The sequence below is a fragment of the Phyllobates terribilis genome, unplaced genomic scaffold (assembly GCF_046119375.1).
Source record: "Phyllobates terribilis strain yellow unplaced genomic scaffold, ASM4611937v1 Scaffold_11__3_contigs__length_659146591, whole genome shotgun sequence".
Lineage (NCBI taxonomy): Eukaryota > Metazoa > Chordata > Amphibia > Anura > Dendrobatidae > Phyllobates > Phyllobates terribilis.
Window position 1 is genome coordinate 653,943,484 of NW_027362771.1, and position 23,175 is coordinate 653,966,658.

The window sequence follows — 23,175 nt, forward strand, 5'->3', positions numbered from 1 at the left end:
GATTTATATACATGCTCACATTGGGGTGTAATACAGGGGTAGGATTTATATACATGCTCACATTGGGGTGTAATACAGGGGTAGGATTTATATACCGGCTCACATTGGGGTGTAATACAGGGGTAGGATTTATATACATGCTCACATTGGGGTGTATTACAGGGGTAGGATTTATATACCGGCTCACATTGGGGTGTAATACATGGGTAGGATTTATATACCAGCTCACATTGGGGTGTAATACAGGGGTAGGATTTATATACAGGCTCACATTGGGGTGTAATACAGGGGTAGGATTTATATACCGGCTCACATTGGGGTGTAATACAGGGGTAGGATTTATACACCGGCTCACATTGGGTGTAATACAGGGGTAGGATTTATATACCGGCTCACATTGGGGTGTAATACAGGGGTAGGATTTATACACCGCCTCACATTGGGTGTAATACAGGGGTAGGATTTATATACCGGCTCACATTGGGGTGTAATACAGGGGTAGGATTTATATACCGGCTCACATTGGGGTGTAATACAGGGGTAGGATTTATATACCGGCTCACATTGGGGTGTAATACAGGGGTAGGATTTATACACCGGCTCACATTGGGTGTAATACAGGGGTAGGATTTATACACCGGCTCACATTGGGTGTAATACAGGGGTAGGATTTATATACCGGCTCACATTGGGGTGTAATACAGGGGTAGGATTTATACACCGGCTCACATTGGGTGTAATACAGGGGTAGGATTTATACACCGGCTCACATTGGGTGTAATACAGGGGTAGGATTTATATACCGGCTCACATTGGGGTGTAATACAGGGGTAGGATTTATACACCGCCTCACATTGGGTGTAATACAGGGGTAGGATTTATATACCGTCTCACATTGGGGTGTAATACAGGGGTAGGATTTATATACCGGCTCACATTGGGGTGTAATACAGGGGTAGGATTTATATACCGGTTCACATTGGGGTGTAATACAGGGGTAGGATTTATATACCGGATCACATTGGGGTGTAATACAGGGGTAGGATTTATATACCGGCTCACATTGGGGTGTAATACAGGGGTAGGATTTATATACAGGCTCACATTGGGGTGTAATACGGGGGTAGGATTTATATACCGGCTCACATTGGGGTGTAATACAGGGGAAGGATTTATATACCGGCTCACATTGGGGTGTAATACAGGGGTAGGATTTATATACCGGCTCACATTGGGGTGTAATACAGGGGTAGGATTTATATACATGCTCACATTGGGGTGTAATACAGGGGTAGGATTTATATACCGGCTCACATTGGGGTGTAATACAGGGGAAGGATTTATATACCGGCTCACATTGGGGTGTAATACAGGGGTAGGATTTATATACCGGCTCACATTGGGGTGTAATACAGGGGTAGGATTTATACACCGGCTCACATTGGGGTGTAATACAGGGGTAGGATTTATATACAGGCTCACATTGGGTGTAATACAGGGGTAGGATTTATATACCGGCTCACATTGGGGTGTAATACAGGGGTAGGATTTATATACCGGCTCACATTGGGGTGTAATACAGGGGTAGGATTTATATACCGGCTCACATTGGGGTGTAATACAGGGGTAGGATTTATATACCGGCTCACATTGGGGTGTAATACAGGGGTAGGATTTATATACCGGCTCACATTGGGGTGTAATACAGGGGTAGGATTTAGATACAGGCTCACATTGGGGTGTAATACAGGGGTAGGATTTATACACCGGCTCACATTGGGATGTAATACAGGGGTAGGATTTATACACCGGCTCACATTGGGATGTAATACAGGGGTAGGATTTATATACAGGCTCACATTGGGGTGTAATACAGGGGTAGGATTTATATACCGGCTCACATTGGGGTGTAATACAGGGGTAGGATTTATATACATGCTCACATTGGGGTGTAATACAGGGGTAGGATTTATATACCGGCTCACATTGGGGTGTAATACAGGGGAAGGATTTATATACCGGCTCACATTGGGGTGTAATACAGGGGTAGGATTTATATACCGGCTCACATTGGGGTGTAATACAGGGGTAGGATTTATACACCGGCTCACATTGGGGTGTAATACAGGGGTAGGATTTATATACAGGCTCACATTGGGTGTAATACAGGGGTAGGATTTATATACCGGCTCACATTGGGGTGTAATACAGGGGTAGGATTTATATACCGGCTCACATTGGGGTGTAATACAGGGGTAGGATTTATATACCGGCTCACATTGGGGTGTAATACAGGGGTAGGATTTATATACCGGCTCACATTGGGGTGTAATACAGGGGTAGGATTTATATACCGGCTCACATTGGGGTGTAATACAGGGGTAGGATTTAGATACAGGCTCACATTGGGGTGTAATACAGGGGTAGGATTTATACACCGGCTCACATTGGGATGTAATACAGGGGTAGGATTTATACACCGGCTCACATTGGGATGTAATACAGGGGTAGGATTTATATACAGGCTCACATTGGGGTGTAATACAGGGGTAGGATTTATATACCGGCTCACATTGGGGTGTAATACAGGGGTAGGATTTATATACCGGCTCACATTGGGATGTAATACAGAGGTAGGATTCATATACAGGCTCACATTGGGGTGTAATACAGGGGTAGGATTTATATACCGGCTCACATTGGGATGTAATACAGGGGTAGGATTTATATACCGGCTCACATTGGGGTGTAATACAGGGGTAGGATTTATATACCGGCTCACATTGGGGTGTAATACAGAGGTAGGATTTATACACCGGCTCACATTGGGATGTAATACAGGGGTAGGATTTATATACAGGCTCACATTGAGGTGTAATACAGGGGTAGGATTTATATACCGGCTCACATTGGGATGTAATACAGGGGTAGGATTTATACACCGGCTCACATTGGGTGTAATACAGGGGTGGGATTTATATACCGACTCACATTGGGTGTAACACAGGGGTAGGATTTATACACCGGCTCACATTGGGGTGTAATACAGGGGTAGGATTCATATACAGGCTCACATTGGGGTGTAATACAGGGGTAGGATTTATATACCGGCTCACATTGGGATGTAATACAGGGGTAGGATTTATATACCGGCTCACATTGGGGTGTAATACAGGGGTAGGATTTATATACCGGCTCACATTGGGGTGTAATACAGGGGTAGGATTTATATACCGGCTCACATTGGGGTGTAATACAGGGGTAGGATTTATATACCGGCTCACATTGGGGTGTAATACAGGGTTAGGATTTATATACCGGCTCACATTGGGATGTAATACAGGGGTAGGATTTATATACAGGCTCACATTGGGGTGTAATACAGGGGTAGGATTTATACACCGGCTCACATTGGGGTGTAATACAGGGGTAGGATTTATACACCGGCTCACATTGGGGTGTAATACAGGGGTAGGATTTATATACCGGATCACATTGGGGTGTAATACAGGGGTAGGATTTATATACAGGCTCACATTGGGTGTAATACAGGGGTAGGATTTATACACCGGCTCACATTGGGGTGTAATACAGGGGTAGGATTTATATACCGGATCACATTGGGGTGTAATACAGGGGTAGGATTTATACACCGGCTCACATTAGGGTGTAATACAGGGGTAGGATTTATACACCGGCTCACATTGGATGTAATACAGGGGTAGGATTTATATACCGGCTCACATTGGGATGTAATACAGGGGTAGGATTTATACACCGGCTCACATTGGGATGTAATACAGGGGTAGGATTTATATACAGGCTCACATTGGGGTGTAATACAGGGGTAGGATTTATATACCGGCTCACATTGGGGTGTAATACAGGGGTAGGATTTATATACCGGCTCACATTGGGGTGTAATACAGGGGTAGGATTTATATAACGGCTCACATTGGGGTGTAATACAGGGGTAGGATTTATATAACGGCTCACATTGGGATTTAATACAGGGGTAGGATTTATATACCGGCTCACATTGGGGTGTAATACAGGGGTAGGATTTATATACCGGCTCACATTGGGATGTAATACAGGGGTAGGATTTATATACCGGCTCACATTGGGGTGTAATACAGGGGTAGGATTTATATACCGGCTCACATTGGGGTGTAATACAGGGGTAGGATTTATATACAGGCTCACATTGGGATGTAATACAGGGGTAGGATTTATATACCGGCTCACATTGGGATGTAATACAGGGGTAGGATTTATACACCGGCTCACATTGGGATGTAATACAGGGGTAGGATTTATACACCGGCTCACATTAGGGTGTAATACAGGGGTAGGATTTATATACCGGCTCACATTGGGATGTAATACAGGGGTAGGATTTATATACAGGCTCACATTGGGGTGTAATACAGGGGTAGGATTTATATACCGGCTCACATTGGGGTGTAATACAGGGGTAGGATTTATATACAGGCTCACATTGGGATGCAATACAGGGGTAGGATTTATACACCGGCTCACATTGGGATGTAATACAGGGGTAGGATTTATATACAGGCTCACATTGGGGTGTAATACAGGGGTAGGATTTATATACCGGCTCACATTGGGATGTAATACAGGGGTATGATTTATATACAGGCTCACATTGGGGTGTAATACAGGGGTAGGATTTATATACCGGCTCACATTGGGATGTAATACAGGGGTAGGATTTATACACCGGCTCACATTGGGATGTAATACAGGGGTAGGATTTATACACCGGCTCACATTAGGGTGTAATACAGGGGTAGGATTTATATACCGGCTCACATTGGGATGTAATACAGGGGTATGATTTATATACAGGCTCACATTGGGGTGTAATACAGGGGTAGGATTTATATACCGGCTCACATTGGGGTGTAATACAGGGGTAGGATTTATATACCTGCTCACATTGGGATTTAATACAGGGGTAGGATTTATATACCGGCTCACATTGGGGTGTAATACAGGGGTAGGATTTATATACCTGCTCACATTGGGATTTAATACAGGGGTAGGATTTATATACCGGCTCACATTGGGGTGTAATACAGGGGTAGGATTTATATACCGGCTCACATTGGGGTGTAATACAGGGGTAGGATTTATATACCGGCTCACATTGGGGTGTAATACAGGGGTAGGATTTATATACCGGCTCACATTGGGGTGTAATACAGGGGTAGGATTTATATACCGGCTCACATTGGGATTTAATACAGGGGTAGGATTTATATACCAGCTCACATTGGGATGTAATACAGGGGTAGGATTTATATACCGGCTCACATTGGGGTGTATTACAGGGGTAGGATTTATATACCGGCTCACATTGGGGTGTAATACAGGGGTAGGATTTATATACAGGCTCACATTGGGGTGTAATAGAGGGGTAGGATTTATATACCTGCTCACATTGGGATGTAATACAGGGGTAGGATTTATATACAGGCTCACATTCGGGTGTAATACAGGAGTAGGATTTATATACCGGCTCACATTGGGATGTAATACAGGGGTAGGATTTATATACAGGCTCACATTGGGATGTAATACAGGGGTAGGATTTATATAGAGGCTCACATTGGGATGTAATACAGGGATAGGATTTATATACCGGCTCATATTGGGGTGTAATACAGGGGTAGGATTTATACACCGGCTCACATTGGGGTGTAATACAGGGGTAGGATTTATATACCGACTCACATTGGGTGTAATACAGGGGTAGGATTTATATACCGGCTCACATTGGGGTGTAATACAGGGGTAGGATTTATACACCGGCTCACATTGGGGTGTAATACAGGGGTAGGATTTATATACCGGCTCACATTGGGATGTAATACAGGTGTAGGATTTATATACCGGCTCACATTGGGATGTAATACAGGGGTAGGATTTATATACAGGCTCACATTGGGGTGTAATACAGGGGTAGGATTTATATACAGGCTCACATTGGGGTGTAATACAGGGGTAGGATTTATATACCGACTCACATTGGGTGTAATACAGGGGTAGGATTTATATACCGGCTCACATTGGGATGTAATACAGGGATAGGATTTATATACCGACTCACATTGGGTGTAATACAGGGGTAGGATTTATATACAGGCTCACATTGGGGTGTAATACAGGGGTAGGATTTATATACCGACTCACATTGGGTGTAATACAGGGGTAGGATTTATATACCGGCTCACATTGGGGTGTAATACAGGGATAGTATTTATAAACCGGCTCACATTGGGATGTAATACAGGGATAGGATTTATATACCGGCTCATATTGGGGTGTAATAGAGGGGTAGGATTTATATACAGGCTCATATTGGAGTGTAATACAGGGGTAGGATTTATATACCGGCTCACATTGGGGTGTAATACAGGGGTAGGATTTATACACCGGTTCACACTGGGTTGTAATAGAGGGGTAGGATTTATATATCGGCTCACATTGGGGTGTAATATAGGGGTAGGATTTATATACAGGCTCACATTGGGGTGTAATACAGGGATAGGATTTATATACCGGCTCACATTGGGGTGTAATATAGGGGTAGGATTTATATACAGGCTCACATTGGGGTGTAATACAGGGGTAGGATTTATATACCGGCTCACATTGGGGTGTAATACAGGGGTAGGGGTTATATACAGGCTCACATTGGAGTGTAATACAGGGGTAGGATTTATATAACGGCTCACATTGGGGTGTAATACAGGGGTAGGATTTATACACCAGCTCACATTGGGGTGTAATAAAGGGGTAGGATTTATACACCAGCTCACATTGGGGTGTAATAAAGGGGTAGGATTTATATACCGGCTCACATTGGGATGTAATACAGGGGTAGGATTTATATCCCGGTTCACATTAAGGTGTAATACAGGGGTAGGATTTATATACCGGCTCACATTAGGGTGTAATACAGGGGTAGGATTTATATACCGGCTCACATTAGGGTGTAATACAGGGGTAGGATTTATATACCGGATCACATTGGGGTGTAATAAAGGGGTAGGATTTATATACCGGCTCACATTGGGATGTAATACAGGGGTAGGATTTATATCCCGGTTCACATTAAGGTGTAATACAGGGGTAGGATTTATATACCGGCTCACATTAGGGTGTAATACAGGGGTAGGATTTATATACCGGCTCACATTAGGGTGTAATACAGGGGTAGGATTTATATACCGGATCACATTGGGGTGTAATACAGGGGTAAGATTGATGTTTCAGTGTAGTACAGGGGTAGGATATAATTACAGTGTCACGGTTTGGGTGTATTACAGGGTAAGATTGAGGTTTGGGTGTAGTACAGGGGTAGGATATAATTACAGTGTCATGGTTTGGGTGTATTACAGGGTAAGATTGAGGTTTGGGTGTAGTACAGGGGTAGGATATAATTACAGTGTCATGGTTTGGGTGTATTACAGGGGTAGGATTGAGATTTGGGTGTAGTACAGGGGTAGGATATAATTACAGTGTCACGGTTTGGGTGTATTACAGGGGTAGGATTGAGATTTGGGTGTAGTACAGGGGTAGGATATAATTACAGTGTCATGGTTTGGGTGTATTACAGGGGTAAGATTGAGGTTTGGGTGTAGTACAGGGGTAGGATATAATTACAGTGTCACGGTTTGGGTGTATTACAGGGGTAGGATTGAGATTTGGGTGTAGTACAGGGGTAGGATATAATTAGAGTCACAGATTGGGTGTAGTACAGGAGAAAGGCACTTGCATGAAGGTGCAACAACAACCATTTTATTTAAAGAGTTAATAAGACGGTTCCCCTCCGGTCGCCCCACACACCCCAGTAACATGGCTGCCTGCAGCGAGGTCATGACACCAAAGTGCACAGCGCTGTGATGTCAGACAGGAAGGAAGCTCACATAAGGCGAGCGTGGAGGAGACACTGTCTCCATGGAGATGTCGGGTGACATCACACTGAATAAGTGACAGCAAGGGGTGTGGGAAGTCGGCAGCGGGGGAGGGAAGATTTGTAAAGAGAGCAGCGTGGGAAAAATAAAAGAGACTGCTTGAGATTACAAGAAAGTGCGTCTGACAGACCGCCAGTCAGAAGTGAGAAATGCAACACCCTGAGGAGAAAAGGACAAGAGGAGTCAATGTCTCCAACATACACCCTAGGGCAAGACTGTAACATGTAGCCTGCAGCGATATTGTCACATACGCCCTAAATCGACCTCGTAATATGTAACCTAACACTGACCACGTCCCATACATGTTACTGACCCCGCTGTATATACCCTACAACCGCACCATATATACTGTACCCAACACTGACGTCACATACATGTTACTGACCCCGCTGTATATACCCTACAACCGCACCATATACACTGTACCCAACACTGACCACGTCACATACATGTTACTGACCCCGCTGTATATACCCTACAACCGCACCATATACACTGTACCCAACACTGACCACGTCACATACGTTACTGACCCAGCCGTATAAACCCTACAATCGCACCATATATACTGTACCCAACACTGACCACGTCACATACATGTTACTGACCCCGCCGTATATACCCTACAATCGCACCATATATACTGTACCCAACACTGACCACGTCACATACATGTTACTGACCCCGCTGTATATACCCTACAACCGCACCATATACACTGTACCCAACACTGACCACGTCACATACATGTTACTGACCCCGCCGTATATACCCTACAACCACACCATATACACTGTACCCAACACTGACGTCACATACATGTTACTGACCCCGCCGTATATACCCTACAACCGCACCATATATACTGTACCCAACACTGACGTCACATACATGTTACTGACCCCGCTGTATATACCCTACAACCGCACCATATACACTGTACCCAACACTGACCACGTCACATACATGTTACTGACCCCGCCGTATATACCCTACAACCGCACCATATACACTGTACCCAACACTGACCACGTCACATACGTTACTGACCCAGCCGTATAAACCCTACAATCGCACCATATATACTGTACCCAACACTGACCACGTCACATACATGTTACTGACCCCGCTGTATATACCCTACAACCGCACCATATACACTGTACCCAACACTGACCACGTCACATACATGTTACTGACCCCGCCGTATATACCCTACAACCACACCATATATACTGTACCCAACACTGACCACGTCACATACATGTTACTGACCCCGCCGTATATACCCTACAATCGCACCATATATACTGTACCCCAACACTGACCACGTCACATACATGTTACTGACCCCGCTGTATATACCCTACAACCGCACCATATACACTGTACCCCAACACTGACCACGTCACATACATGTTACTGACCCCACCGTATATACCCTACAACCGCACCATATACACTGTACCCAACACTGACCACGTCACATACATGTTACTGACCCCGCCGTATAAACCCTACAACCGCACCATATATACTGTACCCAACACTGACCACGTCAAATACATGTTACTGACCCCGCCGTATAAACCCTACAACCACACCATATATACTGTACCCAACACTGACCACGTCACATACATGTTACTGACCCAGCCGTATAAACCCTACAATCGCACCATATATACTGTACCCCAACACTGACCACATCACATACATGTTACTGACCCAGCCGTATAAACCCTACAATCGCACCATATATACTGTACCCCAACACTGACCACGTCACATACGTTACTGACCCCGCCGTATATACCCTACAACCGCACCATATACACTGTACCCAACACTGACCACGTCACATACATGTTACTGACCCCGCCGTATAAACCCTACAACCGCACCATATATACTGCACCCCAACACTGACCACGTCAAATACATGTTACTGACCCCGCCGTATAAACCCTACAACCACACCATATATACTGTACCCAACACTGACCACGTCACATACATGTTACTGACCCAGCCGTATAAACCCTACAATCGCACCATATACACTGTACCCCAACACTGACCACGTCACATACATGTTACTGACCCCGCCGTATATACCCTACAACCGCACCATATACACTGTACCCAACACTGACCACGTCACATACATGTTACTGACCCAGCCGTATATACCCTACAACTGCACCATATATACTGTACCCAACACTGACCACGTCACATACATGTTACTGACCCCGCCGTATAAACCCTACAACCGCACCATATATACTGTACCCAACACTGACCACGTCACATACATGTTACGGACCCCGCCGTATATACCCTACAACCGCACCATATACACTGTACCCCAACACTGACCACGTCACATACATGTTACTGACCCCGCCGTATATACCCTACAACCGCACCATATACACTGTACCCAACACTGACCACGTCACATACATGTTACTGACCCAGCCGTATATACCCTACAACCGCACCATATATACTGTACCCAACACTGACCACGTCACATACATGTTACTGACCCCGCCGTATATACCCTACAACCGCACCATATATACTGTACCCAACACTGACCACGTCACATACATGTTACTGACCCAGCCGTATAAACCCTACAACCGCACCATATATACTGTACCCCAACACTGACCACGTCACATACATGTTACTGACCCCGCCGTATATACCCTACAACCGCACCATATACACTGTACCCAACACTGACCACGTCACATACATGTTACTGACCCCGCCGTATATACCCTACAACCGCACCATATACACTGTACCCCAACACTGACCACGTCACATACATGTTACTGACCCCGCCGTATATACCCTACAACCGCACCATATACACTGTACCCAACACTGACCACGTCACATACATGTTACTGACCCAGCCGTATATACCCTACAACCGCACCATATATACTGTACCCAACACTGACCACGTCACATACATGTTACTGACCCCGCCGTATATACCCTACAACCGCACCATATATACTGTACCCAACACTGACCACGTCACATACATGTTACTGACCCCGCCGTATAAACCCTACAACCGCACCATATATACTGTACCCCAACACTGACCACGTCACATACATGTTACTGACCAAGCCGTATATACCCTACAACCGCACCATATACACTGTACCCAACACTGACCACGTCACATACATGTTACTGACCCTGCCGTATATACCCTACAACCACACCATATACACTGCACCCAACACTGATCACGTCACATACATGTTACTGACCCCGCCATATAAACCCTACAACCGCACCATATATACTGTACCCCAACACTGACCACGTCACATACATGTTACTGACCCCGCCGTATATACCCTACAACCGCACCATATATACTGCACCCCAACACTGACCACGTCACATACATGTTACTGACCCCGCCGTATATACCCTACAACCGCACCATATACACTGCACCCCAACACTGACCACGTCACCTACATGTTACTGACCCCGCCGTATATACCCTACAACCACACCATATATACTGTACCCCAACACTGACCACGTCACTTACATGTTACTGACCCCACTGTATATACCCTACAACCGCACCATATACACTGCACCCCAACACTGACCACGTCACCTACATGTTACTGACCCCGCCGTATATACCCTACAACCACACCATATATACTGTACCCAACACTGACCACGTCACATACATGTTACTGACCCCGCCGTATATACCCTACAACCGCACCATATACACTGCACCCCAACACTGACCACGTCACATACATGTTACTGACCCCACTGTATATACCCTACAACCACATCACAGTATATACATACACACACACACACAGACAGACACACAGGGTGGTCCAAAAGTAGGTGGACAGAAAGTGTAATAAGGTTATAAAAGGGGGAGATTTATCAAACATGGTGGAAAGTGAGACTGGCTCAGTTGCCCTTAGCAACCAATCAGATTGCACTTTTCACTGTGTGAATAAGTGATTGCCCCTAAACCTAATAACTGGTTGGGCCCTTAGCAGCAACAACTGCAATCAAGCGTCTGCGATAACTGGCAATGAGACTTTACAACGCTCTGGAGGAATTTCGGCCGCTCATCTTTGCACAATTGTAGTAATTCAGCCACATTAGAGGTTTCTGAGCATGAACCGCCTTTTTAAGGTCCGGTCACAGCATCTCAATCGGATTAAGGTCCGAACTTTGACTAGGCCACTCCAAAGTCTTAATGTTGTTTTTCTTAAGCCAATCAGAGGTGGACTTGCTGGTGTGTTTTGGATCATTGCCCTGCTGCATAACCCAAGTGTGCTTCAGCTTGAGGTCATGGACAATTGGTCGGACATCCTCCTTAAGGATTTTTTGGTAGACAGCAGAATTCATGGTTCCATTTTCCACAGCAAGTGTTCCAGGTCCTGAAGCAGCAAAACAGCCAAAGACCATCACAATACCGCACCATACTTTACTGTTGGTATGATGTTTCTTTTCTGAAATGCTGTGTTACTTCTACTGTAATGGGACATACACCTTCCAAAAAGTTCAACTTTTGTCTCGTCAGTCCACAAAGTATTCTCCCAAAAGTCTTGGCGATCATCAAGATGTTTTCTGGTAAAACTGAGACGAGTCTTTATGTTCTTTCTGCTCAGCAGTGGTTTTCAGCTTGAAACTCTGCCATGCTGCCATTTTTGCCCAGTCTCTTTCTTATGGTGGAGTCATGAACACTGACCTTAACTGAGGCCTGCAGTTCTTTGGATGTTGCTGTGGGGTCTTTTGTGACCTCTTGGAGGAGTCATCTCTGAGCTCTTGAATTAATTTTGATCGGCCGGCCTCTCCTGGGAAGCTTCACCACTGTTCCATGTTTTCGCCATTTGTGGATAATGGCTCTCACTGTGGTTTGTTGGAGTCCCAAAGTTTTAGAAATAGCTTTATAATCTTTTCCAGACTGATAGATCTCAATTACTTAGTTTCTCATTTGTTCCCGCATTTCTTTGGATCGCAGCATGATGTCTAGCTTTTGAGGATCCTTTGGTCTACTTTACTTAAATAGGACCTGCCTGACAAAGTGATTTCTTGATTGGGAACAGGTGTGGCAGTAATCAGGCCTGTGTGTGGCTAGGGAAACTGAACTCTGCTTCCCAAAGATGTGATAAACCACAATTAATTTATGTTTTATGGGGAGGGTGGGTGGGGCAATCACTTTTTCACACAGGGCCCTGTAGGTTTGGATTTCTTTTTCCTTTAATAAAGACCTTCATTTATATTATGCATTTTGTGGTTACTTGTGTGATCTTTGTCTAACATTTAATTTGTTTTATGATCTGAAACATTTAAGTGACAAACATGCAAAAGAATAAGAAAATCAGGAAGGGGGCAAATACTTTTTCACACCAGTGTATACTATACCTTAACCCCTTTAGCCCCCAAGGTGGTTTGCCCGTTAATGACCAGGCCAATTTTTACAATTCTGACCACTATCACTTTATGAGTTAATACCTCTGGAGCTTCAACGGATCCCGAGACGTTTTTTTCGTGACATATTGTACTTCATGATTGTGGTAACATTTCTTCGATATGACTCGTGTTTATTTGTGAAAAAAAAACGGAAATTTGGCGAAAAGTTTGAAAATTTCACAATTTTCAAACTTTGAATTTTCATGCCCTTAAATCAGAGCGATATGTCCCACAAAATAGTTACTAAATAACATTTCCCACATGTCTACTTTACATCAGCACAATTTTGGAACCAAAATTTTTTTTTTTGTTAGGGAGCTATAAGGGTTAAAAGTCGACCAGCGATTTCTCAATTTTCCAACAAAATTTACAAAACCATTTTTTTAGGGACCGCATCACATTTGAAGTGACTTTGAGGGGTCTTTATGACAGAAAATACCCAAAAGTGACACCATTCTTAAAACTGCACCCCTCAAGGTGCTCAAAACCACATTCAAGAACTTTATTAACCCTTCAGGTGCTTCACAGGAATTTTTGGAATGTGGAAGAAAAAAATGAACATTTTATTTTTTTCACAAAAATGTTACTTTGGACACCAATTTTTTTATTGTCGCAACGGTAGCAGGAAAAAAATGGACCCTAAAATTTGTTGTGCAATTTCTCCTGAGCACGTCAATAGCCCATATGTGGGGGAAAACCACTGTTTGGGCGCACGGCCGGGCTCGGAAGGGAAGGAGCGCCATTTGACTTTTTGAATGTAAAATTTGCTTGAATAATTAGCAGATATGTCCCTGATGAGTCTAAATGGTGGAAACCCCCACAAGTGACCCCATTTTGGAAACTAAACCCCTCAAGGATTTTATCAAGGTGTATAGTGAACCCAGAGGTACGACACAGAATTTGATACCATTAGGTCATCATATTGAATAAGTTGTCATTAGTCTTGAGTGCAAGTGCTCGCTACTTGAGTTTGCATCGGGTACTCAGGTATGCACCATGTATCGCGGGTGATCGAGTGACATGCTCGAGTCCCCGCCCATATGTTTCACGGTTATTAGACACCCAAAAAAAAACATGCGGGGGATCGCTTGTGCATGGCAGGCAATCCCCACAAGGTTTTTTTTGCTGTATAACAGCAGCGAAACATATGAGGCAGAGACTCGAGCATGTCCCTTAAGCACCCACGATACTCCGTGCATACTCAAGCACCCGATGCAAACTCAAGTAGCAAGCACTTGCGCTCAACATTAGTCGCCATATCGTCGTCATTTTTTTTTTCTTTACTTCTGAAAAAAATCGCAACCCTAACCCCAACCCAAATACAACCCCAACCCTAACCCTAGTCCAACCCCAAGCCTAATACAACCCTAACCCCAACCCAAATACAACCCCAACCCTAACCCTAGTCCAACCCCAAGCCTAATACAACCCTAACCCTAACCCTAGTCCAACCCCAAGCCTAATACAACCCTAACCCCAACCCAAATACAACCCCAACCCTAACCCTAGTCCAACCCCAAGCCTAATACAACCCTAACCCCAACCCAAATACAACCCCAACCCTAACCCTAGTCCAACCCCAAGCCTAATACAACCCTAACCCTAACCCTAGTCCAACCCCAAGCCTAATACAACCCTAACCCCAACCCAAATACAACCCCAACCCTAACCCTAGTCCAACCCCAAGCCTAATACAACCCTAACCCTAGTCCAACCCCAAGCCTAATACAACCCTAACCCCAACCCAAATACAACCCCAGCCCTAACCCTAGTCCACCCCAAGCCTAATACAACCCTAACCCCAACCCCAACTCAAATACAACCCCAACCCTAACCCTAACCCTAGTCCAACCCCAAACCTAATACAACCCTAACCCCAACCCAAATACAACCCCAACCCTAACCCTAGTACAACCCCAACCCTAATACAACCCTAACCCCAACCCTAGCACAACCAGGATTGCTGAAATATACAAGGTCTTCTCTGAAATAGACGGTCTGGATGGAGCAGATGTTGTTTTATCACCTTGCGTGCGCTGCTCTTGCCATAGGCTCTAATCCCCCCCATACATCAGAGATGCAGAACCCTCCGCTGAGAAGCCGGAGGGCCCCTCCCCTCCCACAAGCTAGCCCGAGGGCCCCTCCCCTCCCACAAGCTAGCTCGAGGGCCCCTCCCCTCCCACAAGCTAGCTCGAGGGCCCCTCCCCTCCCACAAGCTAGCTCGAGGGCCCCTCCCCTCCCACAAGCTAGCCCGAGGGCCCCTCCCCTCCCACAAGCTAGCTCGAGGGCCCCTCCCCTCCCACAAGCTAGCCCGAGGGCCCCTCCCCTCCCACAAGCTAGCTCGAGGGCCCCCCCCAACACAAGTTCTCTCTTACATTTGTGGACTGCACGGCGACCTGGGATCACAGACGATGATTTCTGGATTATTCCTGAGCCCACGCTTTGATTCATGACTGTATTTAGTGCAGTGTGGCCTGAGAGCCTGGGGAGCACGAGCCACCAATATGGACCATCAGCTTTAGCCCTTATGCCCATTGATTTCTCCAGAATCTCTGAATACTCTGATATTTTGAGCTGTAGATGAAGGATATTCACAGTCTTTACAATGTTACGCTGAGGAACATTTTTCTGAAGTTGTTCCAACCATTTATAGAAGCGGTTGTCACAAATTGGTGGCCTCCAACCATCTTTGCTTCTGGGAGACTCTGCCTCTCTTACACGCTCTTTACACAGTCAGGTGACCCAGCGGCTCTCTCATTAGGAATACTTCTCTGGCCTTTTATTAACTCTTTCCCCTAACTCTTCTGAGATGCGTCGCTGCCATCAATTTTTGAATATGGTAATTTTCTGTCCACCATCCGATCTGTTCTCTGTTCTGCAGAGCATGGAGATAACCCAGATCAGCTCAACCCTCTGGGGCCGCAGTTCGCACTTTCCATCTCTGGTACATGTAGAGATGTGGAGTACACTGCGTACAGGAAAGCAGTACAGAGAATACAGTCAGACCTGGCGGCCGTGACATGACAGACGTGAAGGAAATATCCATGAAAATGAAAAAAAAATATATAAAAAAATGAGGATAATTATTATTAGATTAAAAAAACATAATTAAGAAATTCTGCAGTGAGAATGTGAAACCCCCGAGACGTCTCTGCGTTAATCACATCCTAAAGAGGCTGCTCCTCGTCTCCTTATCCAGAATAGGGGGATCAGTTAGAGGAAGGAAACAGCCGGTCACCCCAAAACTGCACCGCCACCGGCGCGAGGCCGACCACACCGCCGTCCCGCCACCGGCGCGAGGCCGACCACACCGCCGTCCCGCCACCGGCGCGAGGCCGACCACACCGCCGTCCCGCCACAGAGACTTGGACACTAACTCTATACCTGTCCTACTACAGGCAGGAGACTGACCCTATACCCATCCCACCAGCGGGAGGCTGAACCTATACCCGCATCCAACAGTCAAAGACAACACTATGCCACCTTCAACAGTCAAGATAATTAAGCAATCGGCTGACGATCGGTGGATGAGGCTGCAGCTGCTTCCACTATTTGGCGGCATATTAGGGAGCTTATAGTGATATTTATTAGACACACATACAGTGGGGAAAATAAGTATTCGATACGCTGCTGATTTTGCAAGTTTTCCCACCTACAAAGAATGGAGAGGTCTGTAATTTTTATCGTCGGTCACTTCACCTGAGAGAGAGAGAGAGACAGAATCTAATGAGAAAAAACAGAAAATCACATGGTAGGATTTTTACATAATTAATTTGCATTTTTTTGCATGAAATAAGTATTTGATCACCGACCAACCAGCAGGAATTCTGCCTCTCACAGACCTGTTCTGTAAGAAGCCTCCTACTCTGCACTCATTACCTGTATTAATTGCACCTGTCTGAACTCGTTACCTGTATAAAAGACACCTGTCCACACACTCAATCACACTCCAACCTCTCCACCATGGCCAAGACCAAACAGCTGTCTAAGGACACCAGGGACAAAATTGTAGACCTGCACAAGGCTGTGATAGGCTACAGGACCATAGGCAAGAAGCTTGGTGAGAAGGCAACAACTGTTGGCACAATTATTAGAAAATGGAAGAAACACAAGATGACTGCCAATGTTCCTCGGTCTGGGCCATGCAGGATCTCGCCTCGTGGGGTAAGGATGATACATATACACACACTCCAGTACGGCCACAGCCAAACTTCCCAATAACACATGAATAACTAGCTGCCACCACCAATCGTTCATACAGGCCGATTGGACGCCCGTTACAGGGAGTGTATGGCTTCAGGCTTTACAGAGCAAGAGGAGCATTAAATTTTATATATTTAATCCAGAAAGATAGGCAGTATGTATAAAAATATATACAAGGTGATACAAAATGGACAAAACAATGCGATATATACAATTACATAAAATAAAGGATAAACAGAAGAAATGCACTAAACCTGATGTTGCAAGATTGAATCTGGCTTTTATGAAGGGGAGCTCTTTGTTTTTTTTGGGGGGGGGGCAACGGAAAGAACTACAGAAAACTGCATCCCCCAGGACTGATAAAGATTATAATTTGGCATTTGCTTTTATTAACACGAGTTACGCTCACATACTTCTCCTCCAGTGACTCACAACAGGGCAGGTCTTCAGAAAACCATGGGATGTGGCTCAGTCTTAGAAAATTTAAATTCTCAAATTCTACGATATCTTCGCCCACGGAGGTCCCAGGCGGGAGATATCACTGTCATGTTTCCAATCACAATTTTACCTTTACATCGATAGGAAGTATGGCACGGATACCATCATCCATATGGTCACCGACCAGTGATGCAAGTCAATACGTTACGTTAACCACTTCGTCACTACGCCGAAAATATTATTTGTATAACTGTAAGACCCTGAGTGTTCATAAAAACGACAACATTCATAACTTGGATTGGGAAGAAATTAGTCTGCTTGCAGTTCTCTGTAAACAGGGAGGCTAGGGTCATCGGGCATCTACAAAGGCCATAAATCTGTCACCTTCCAAATTCTTCTGCAAGAGAAGAGAAATGGAATGGTGTCTTATCAGATAATCCCTATTACCTGTTCCCACAAAAGGAGGGGGGTCTCAGCCACAGCAAAGGGTTATCTGGAGATCATGGAGTCAGCCATTCAATCCATACTTCAATGTAAATATGAGAACTCCATAGATTTTACAATTATATCTATAACACCCGTTCTACCACTAAGACATGGACACTGACACCATCACCATCCCATCACAGAGACGCAGAAACCTACCCTACAAAAGTACAACCAGTGGCAGAAGGCTGACCTTATACTGTAACTATCCCACCACCGAAAGGCTGACCCTATAACCGTCCTACCACTAAGACATGGACACTGACACCATCACCATCCCATCACAGAGAAGCGGAAACCAACCCTACAAAAGTACAACCAGTGGCAGAAGGTTGACCTTATAATGTAAATATCCCACCACCGGAAGGCTGACTCTATAGCCATCCTACCACTAAGACATGGACACTGACACCATCACCATCCCACCACAGAGACGCGGAAACCAACCCTACAAAAGTACAACCAGTGGCAGAAGGCTGACCTTATACTGTAACTATCCCACCACCGGAAGGCTGACTCTATAGCCATCCTACCACTAAGACATGGACACTGACACCATCACATCACAGAGAAGCGGAAACCAACCCTACAAAAGTACAACCAGTGGCAGAAGGCTGACCTTATAATGTAAATATCCCACCACCGGAAGGCTGACTCTATAGCCATCCTACCACTAAGACATGGACACTGACACCATCACCATCCCACCACAGAGACGCGGAAACCAACCCTACAAAAGTACAACCAGTGGCAGAAGGCTGACCTTAACCCTATAACCATCCTACCACCAGCAAAAAGCTGGCCCTACAACCGTCCTACCACCGGCGGAAGGCTGACCATATACCATCCCACCAGCCGGAGGCAGACCTTATAACACTCCTAACACCGACACATGTACACTGACCACATTACCATCCCAACGACAGGAGGCTAATCCCCATCACCGTGTCACCAGCGAGACGTGGACACTGACCTTATACCCGTCCTACCAGCAGTGGAAGGCTGACCCTGTAACCGTCTGACCACTGGCAGGAGGCTGAGCATATCACTGTCCTACAACCGACAGGTGGCTAACCCTATACACGTCAAACCGACGTGAGGCTGAACGTATAACCGTCCTATCAACAGACGTAAACACTAGCAGTTAGATACAGGCGGTATAAACAGAACGGTATATGGCAGCAGTAATCAGTGGAGCCATGAGAAGAGCGGTATATGCAGAACTGTAAGGGCAGACGCCACGGCGGCACACGGCGGCGCGCAGACGCCACACCGGCGCAAAGACGCAACACAGATGCCACAGCGGCACATAGCAGTATACAGACGCCACAGCGGTATATAGCAGTATACAGACGCCACAGCGGCACACGGCAGCGCACAGACGCCACAGCGGTATATAGCAGTATACAGACAGCCTGTGCTCTGGTTCAGCACCGCGGTCAGCGTCCCGTCATCTGCACATGTCCTTCCTCTGCTTCCTGTGTCTGTGATGGATATGCAGCAGCTGTCGTTGGTATATGCCGGTATATAGGCACTGCACAGCGGTATACAGCGGTATACAGGCACTGCACAGCGGTATACAGCAGTATATTGTATATAGGCACTGAACAGCGGTATACAGACACTGCACAGCGGTATATAGGCACTGCACAGCGGTATACAGTAGCATATTGTATATAGGCACTGCACAGCAGTATACAGCAGTATATTGTATATAGGCACTGCACAGCGGTATACAGGCACTGCACAGCGGTATACAGGCACTGCACAGCGGTATACAGGCACTGCACAGCGGTATACAGGCACTGCACAGCGGTATACAGGCACTGCACAGCGGTATACAGGCACTGCACAGCGGTATACAGCAGTATATTGTATATAGGCACTGCACAGCGGTATACAGACACTGCACAGCGGTATATAGGCACTGCACAGCGGTATACAGCAGTATATTGTATATAGGCACTGCACAGCGGTATACAGACACTGCACAGCGGTATATAGGCACTGCACAGCGGTATACAGCAGTATATTGTATATAGGCACTGCACAGCGGTATACAGACACTGCACAGCGGTATACAGACACTGCACAGCGGTATACAGCAGTATATTGTATACAGGCACTGCACAGCGGTATACAGACACTGAACAGCGGTATATAGGCACTGCACAGCGGTATACAGCAGTATATTGTATATAGGCACTGCACAGCGGTATACAGACACTGCACAGCGGTATATAGGCACTGCACAGCGGTATACAGCAGTATATTGTATATAGGCACTGCACAGCGGTATACAGACACTGCACAGCGGTATACAGCAGTATATTGTATACAGGCACTGCACAGCGGTATATAGGCACTGCACAGCGGTATATAGGCACTGCACAGCGGTATACAGCGGTATACAGGCACTGCACAGCGGTATACAGCGGTATACAGGCACTGCACAGCGGTATACAGCGGTATACAGGCACTGCACAGCGGTATACAGCGGTATATAGGCACTGCACAGCGGTATACAGCGGTATATAGGCACTGCACAGCGGTATACAGCGGTATATAGGCACTGCACAGCGGTATACAGCGGTATATAGGCACTGCACAGCGGTATACAGCGGTATATAGGCACTGCACAGCAGTATACAGCGGTATACAGGCACTGCACAGCAGTATACAGCGGTATACAGGCACTGCACAGCAGTATACAGCGGTATACAGGCACTGCACAGCAGTATACAGCGGTATACAGGCACTGCACAGCAGTATACAGGCACTGCACAGCAGTATACAGGCACTGCACAGCAGTATACAGGCACTGCACAGCAGTATACAGCGGTATACAGGCACTGCACAGCAGTATACAGGCACTGCACAGCAGTATACAGCGGTATACAGGCACTGCACAGCAGTATACAGCGGTATACAGGCACTGCACAGCAGTATACAGCGGTATACAGGCACTGCACAGCAGTATACAGCGGTATATAGGCACTGCACAGCAGTATACAGCGGTATATAGGCACTGCACAGCAGTATACAGGCACTGCACAGCAGTATACAGGCACTGCACAGCAGTATACAGTGGTATATAGGCACTGAACAGCAGTATATAGGCACTGCACAGCAGTATACAGGCACTGCACAGCAGTATACAGGCACTGCACAGCAGTATACAGCGGTATACAGGCACTGCACAGCAGTATACAGGCACTGCACAGCAGTATACAGGCACTGCACAGCAGTATACAGGCACTGCACAGCAGTATACAGGCACTGCACAGCAGTATACAGCGGTATATAGGCACTGCACAGCAGTATACAGTGGTATATAGGCACTGAACAGCAGTATACAGCGGTATATAGGCACTGAACAGCAGTATACAGCGGTATATAGGCACTGCACAGCAGTATACAGGCACTGCACAGCAGTATACAGGCACTGCACAGCAGTATACAGGCACTGCACAGCAGTATACAGCGGTATATAGGCACTGCACAGCAGTATACAGCGGTATATAGGCACTGCACAGCAGTATACAGCGGTATATAGGCACTGCACAGCAGTATACAGCGGTATATAGGCACTGCACAGCAGTATACAGCGGTATATAGGCACTGCACAGCAGTATACAGCGGTATATAGGCACTGCACAGCAGTATATAGGCACTGCACAGCAGTATACAGGCACTGCACAGCAGTATACAGCGGTATATAGGCACTGCACAGCAGTATACAGTGGTATATAGGCACTGAACAGCAGTATACAGCGGTATATAGGCACTGCACAGCAGTATACAGCGGTATATAGGCACTGCACAGCAGTATACAGCGGTATATAGGCACTGCACAGCAGTATACAGACGTCCCCGCAGCACGGTCGCTCCGTCCCGGGCCTCCGCAGCCTCCTGACTCTCGCACGCTCCCTGCCCCCGTGCACACGCTGCGGCCGGCCCCGCTTACCTTAGTGGTGACAATACACAGACAGTCCATGGTCACCGCCGTCCAACCACATCCACAGTCAGGGCCGGAGCAGCCCTCCCGCCCCCCGCACCCGGCGCCCTCCGCCGCCGCCGCCGCTGTCCGTCCGTCCGGTGCGGGAGGAGAGAGACGGGGGAAGGGAGGACAGAGGGAGGACGGGGAGAGACGGAGGGACGGAGCAGGACGGACGCTGTGAGCAGCAGAGCAGCCTGCAGCCTTCTGGGTGTTCTGCGGGGAAAGAGGGAGGAGGAGGAGGAGAAGAGGGAAGAGGAGGAGGAGAGAGAGAGACAGCTGAAGAGACAGAGACGAGGGGAGGAGGCAGAGACACAAGGAGCCCACGCGAGGCTGCTCTTACTCACCAAGACTCTGTGACTAAGAGACAGAGGGAAGAGGAAGAGACAGAGGAAGAGACAGAGTGGAAGAAGGAGAGACTGAGGGAAGAGGAAGAGACAGAGGGGAAGAAGAGACAGAAGAGGAAGAGACAGAGGGGAAGAGACAGAAGAGGAAGAGACAGAGGGGAAGGGGAAGAGACAGAAGAGGAAGACATAG

General features: G+C 46.5%; 1 protein-coding gene across 1 annotated transcript in view; it reads right to left on the reverse strand.

Annotated features, from left to right (window-relative positions):
- The window catches only part of LOC141167627 (disks large homolog 4-like), a 223,814-nt gene extending 200,926 nt beyond the window's left edge, over nucleotides 1-22,888 (reverse strand). The window contains exon 1 of the mRNA XM_073655009.1: nucleotides 22,609-22,888. Coding sequence (XP_073511110.1) covers nucleotides 22,609-22,638 — 30 coding nt within the window. The 5' untranslated portion in view covers nucleotides 22,639-22,888. The remainder of the gene's footprint in view (nucleotides 1-22,608) is intronic.
- Nucleotides 22,889-23,175: the final 287 nt, after the last annotated feature.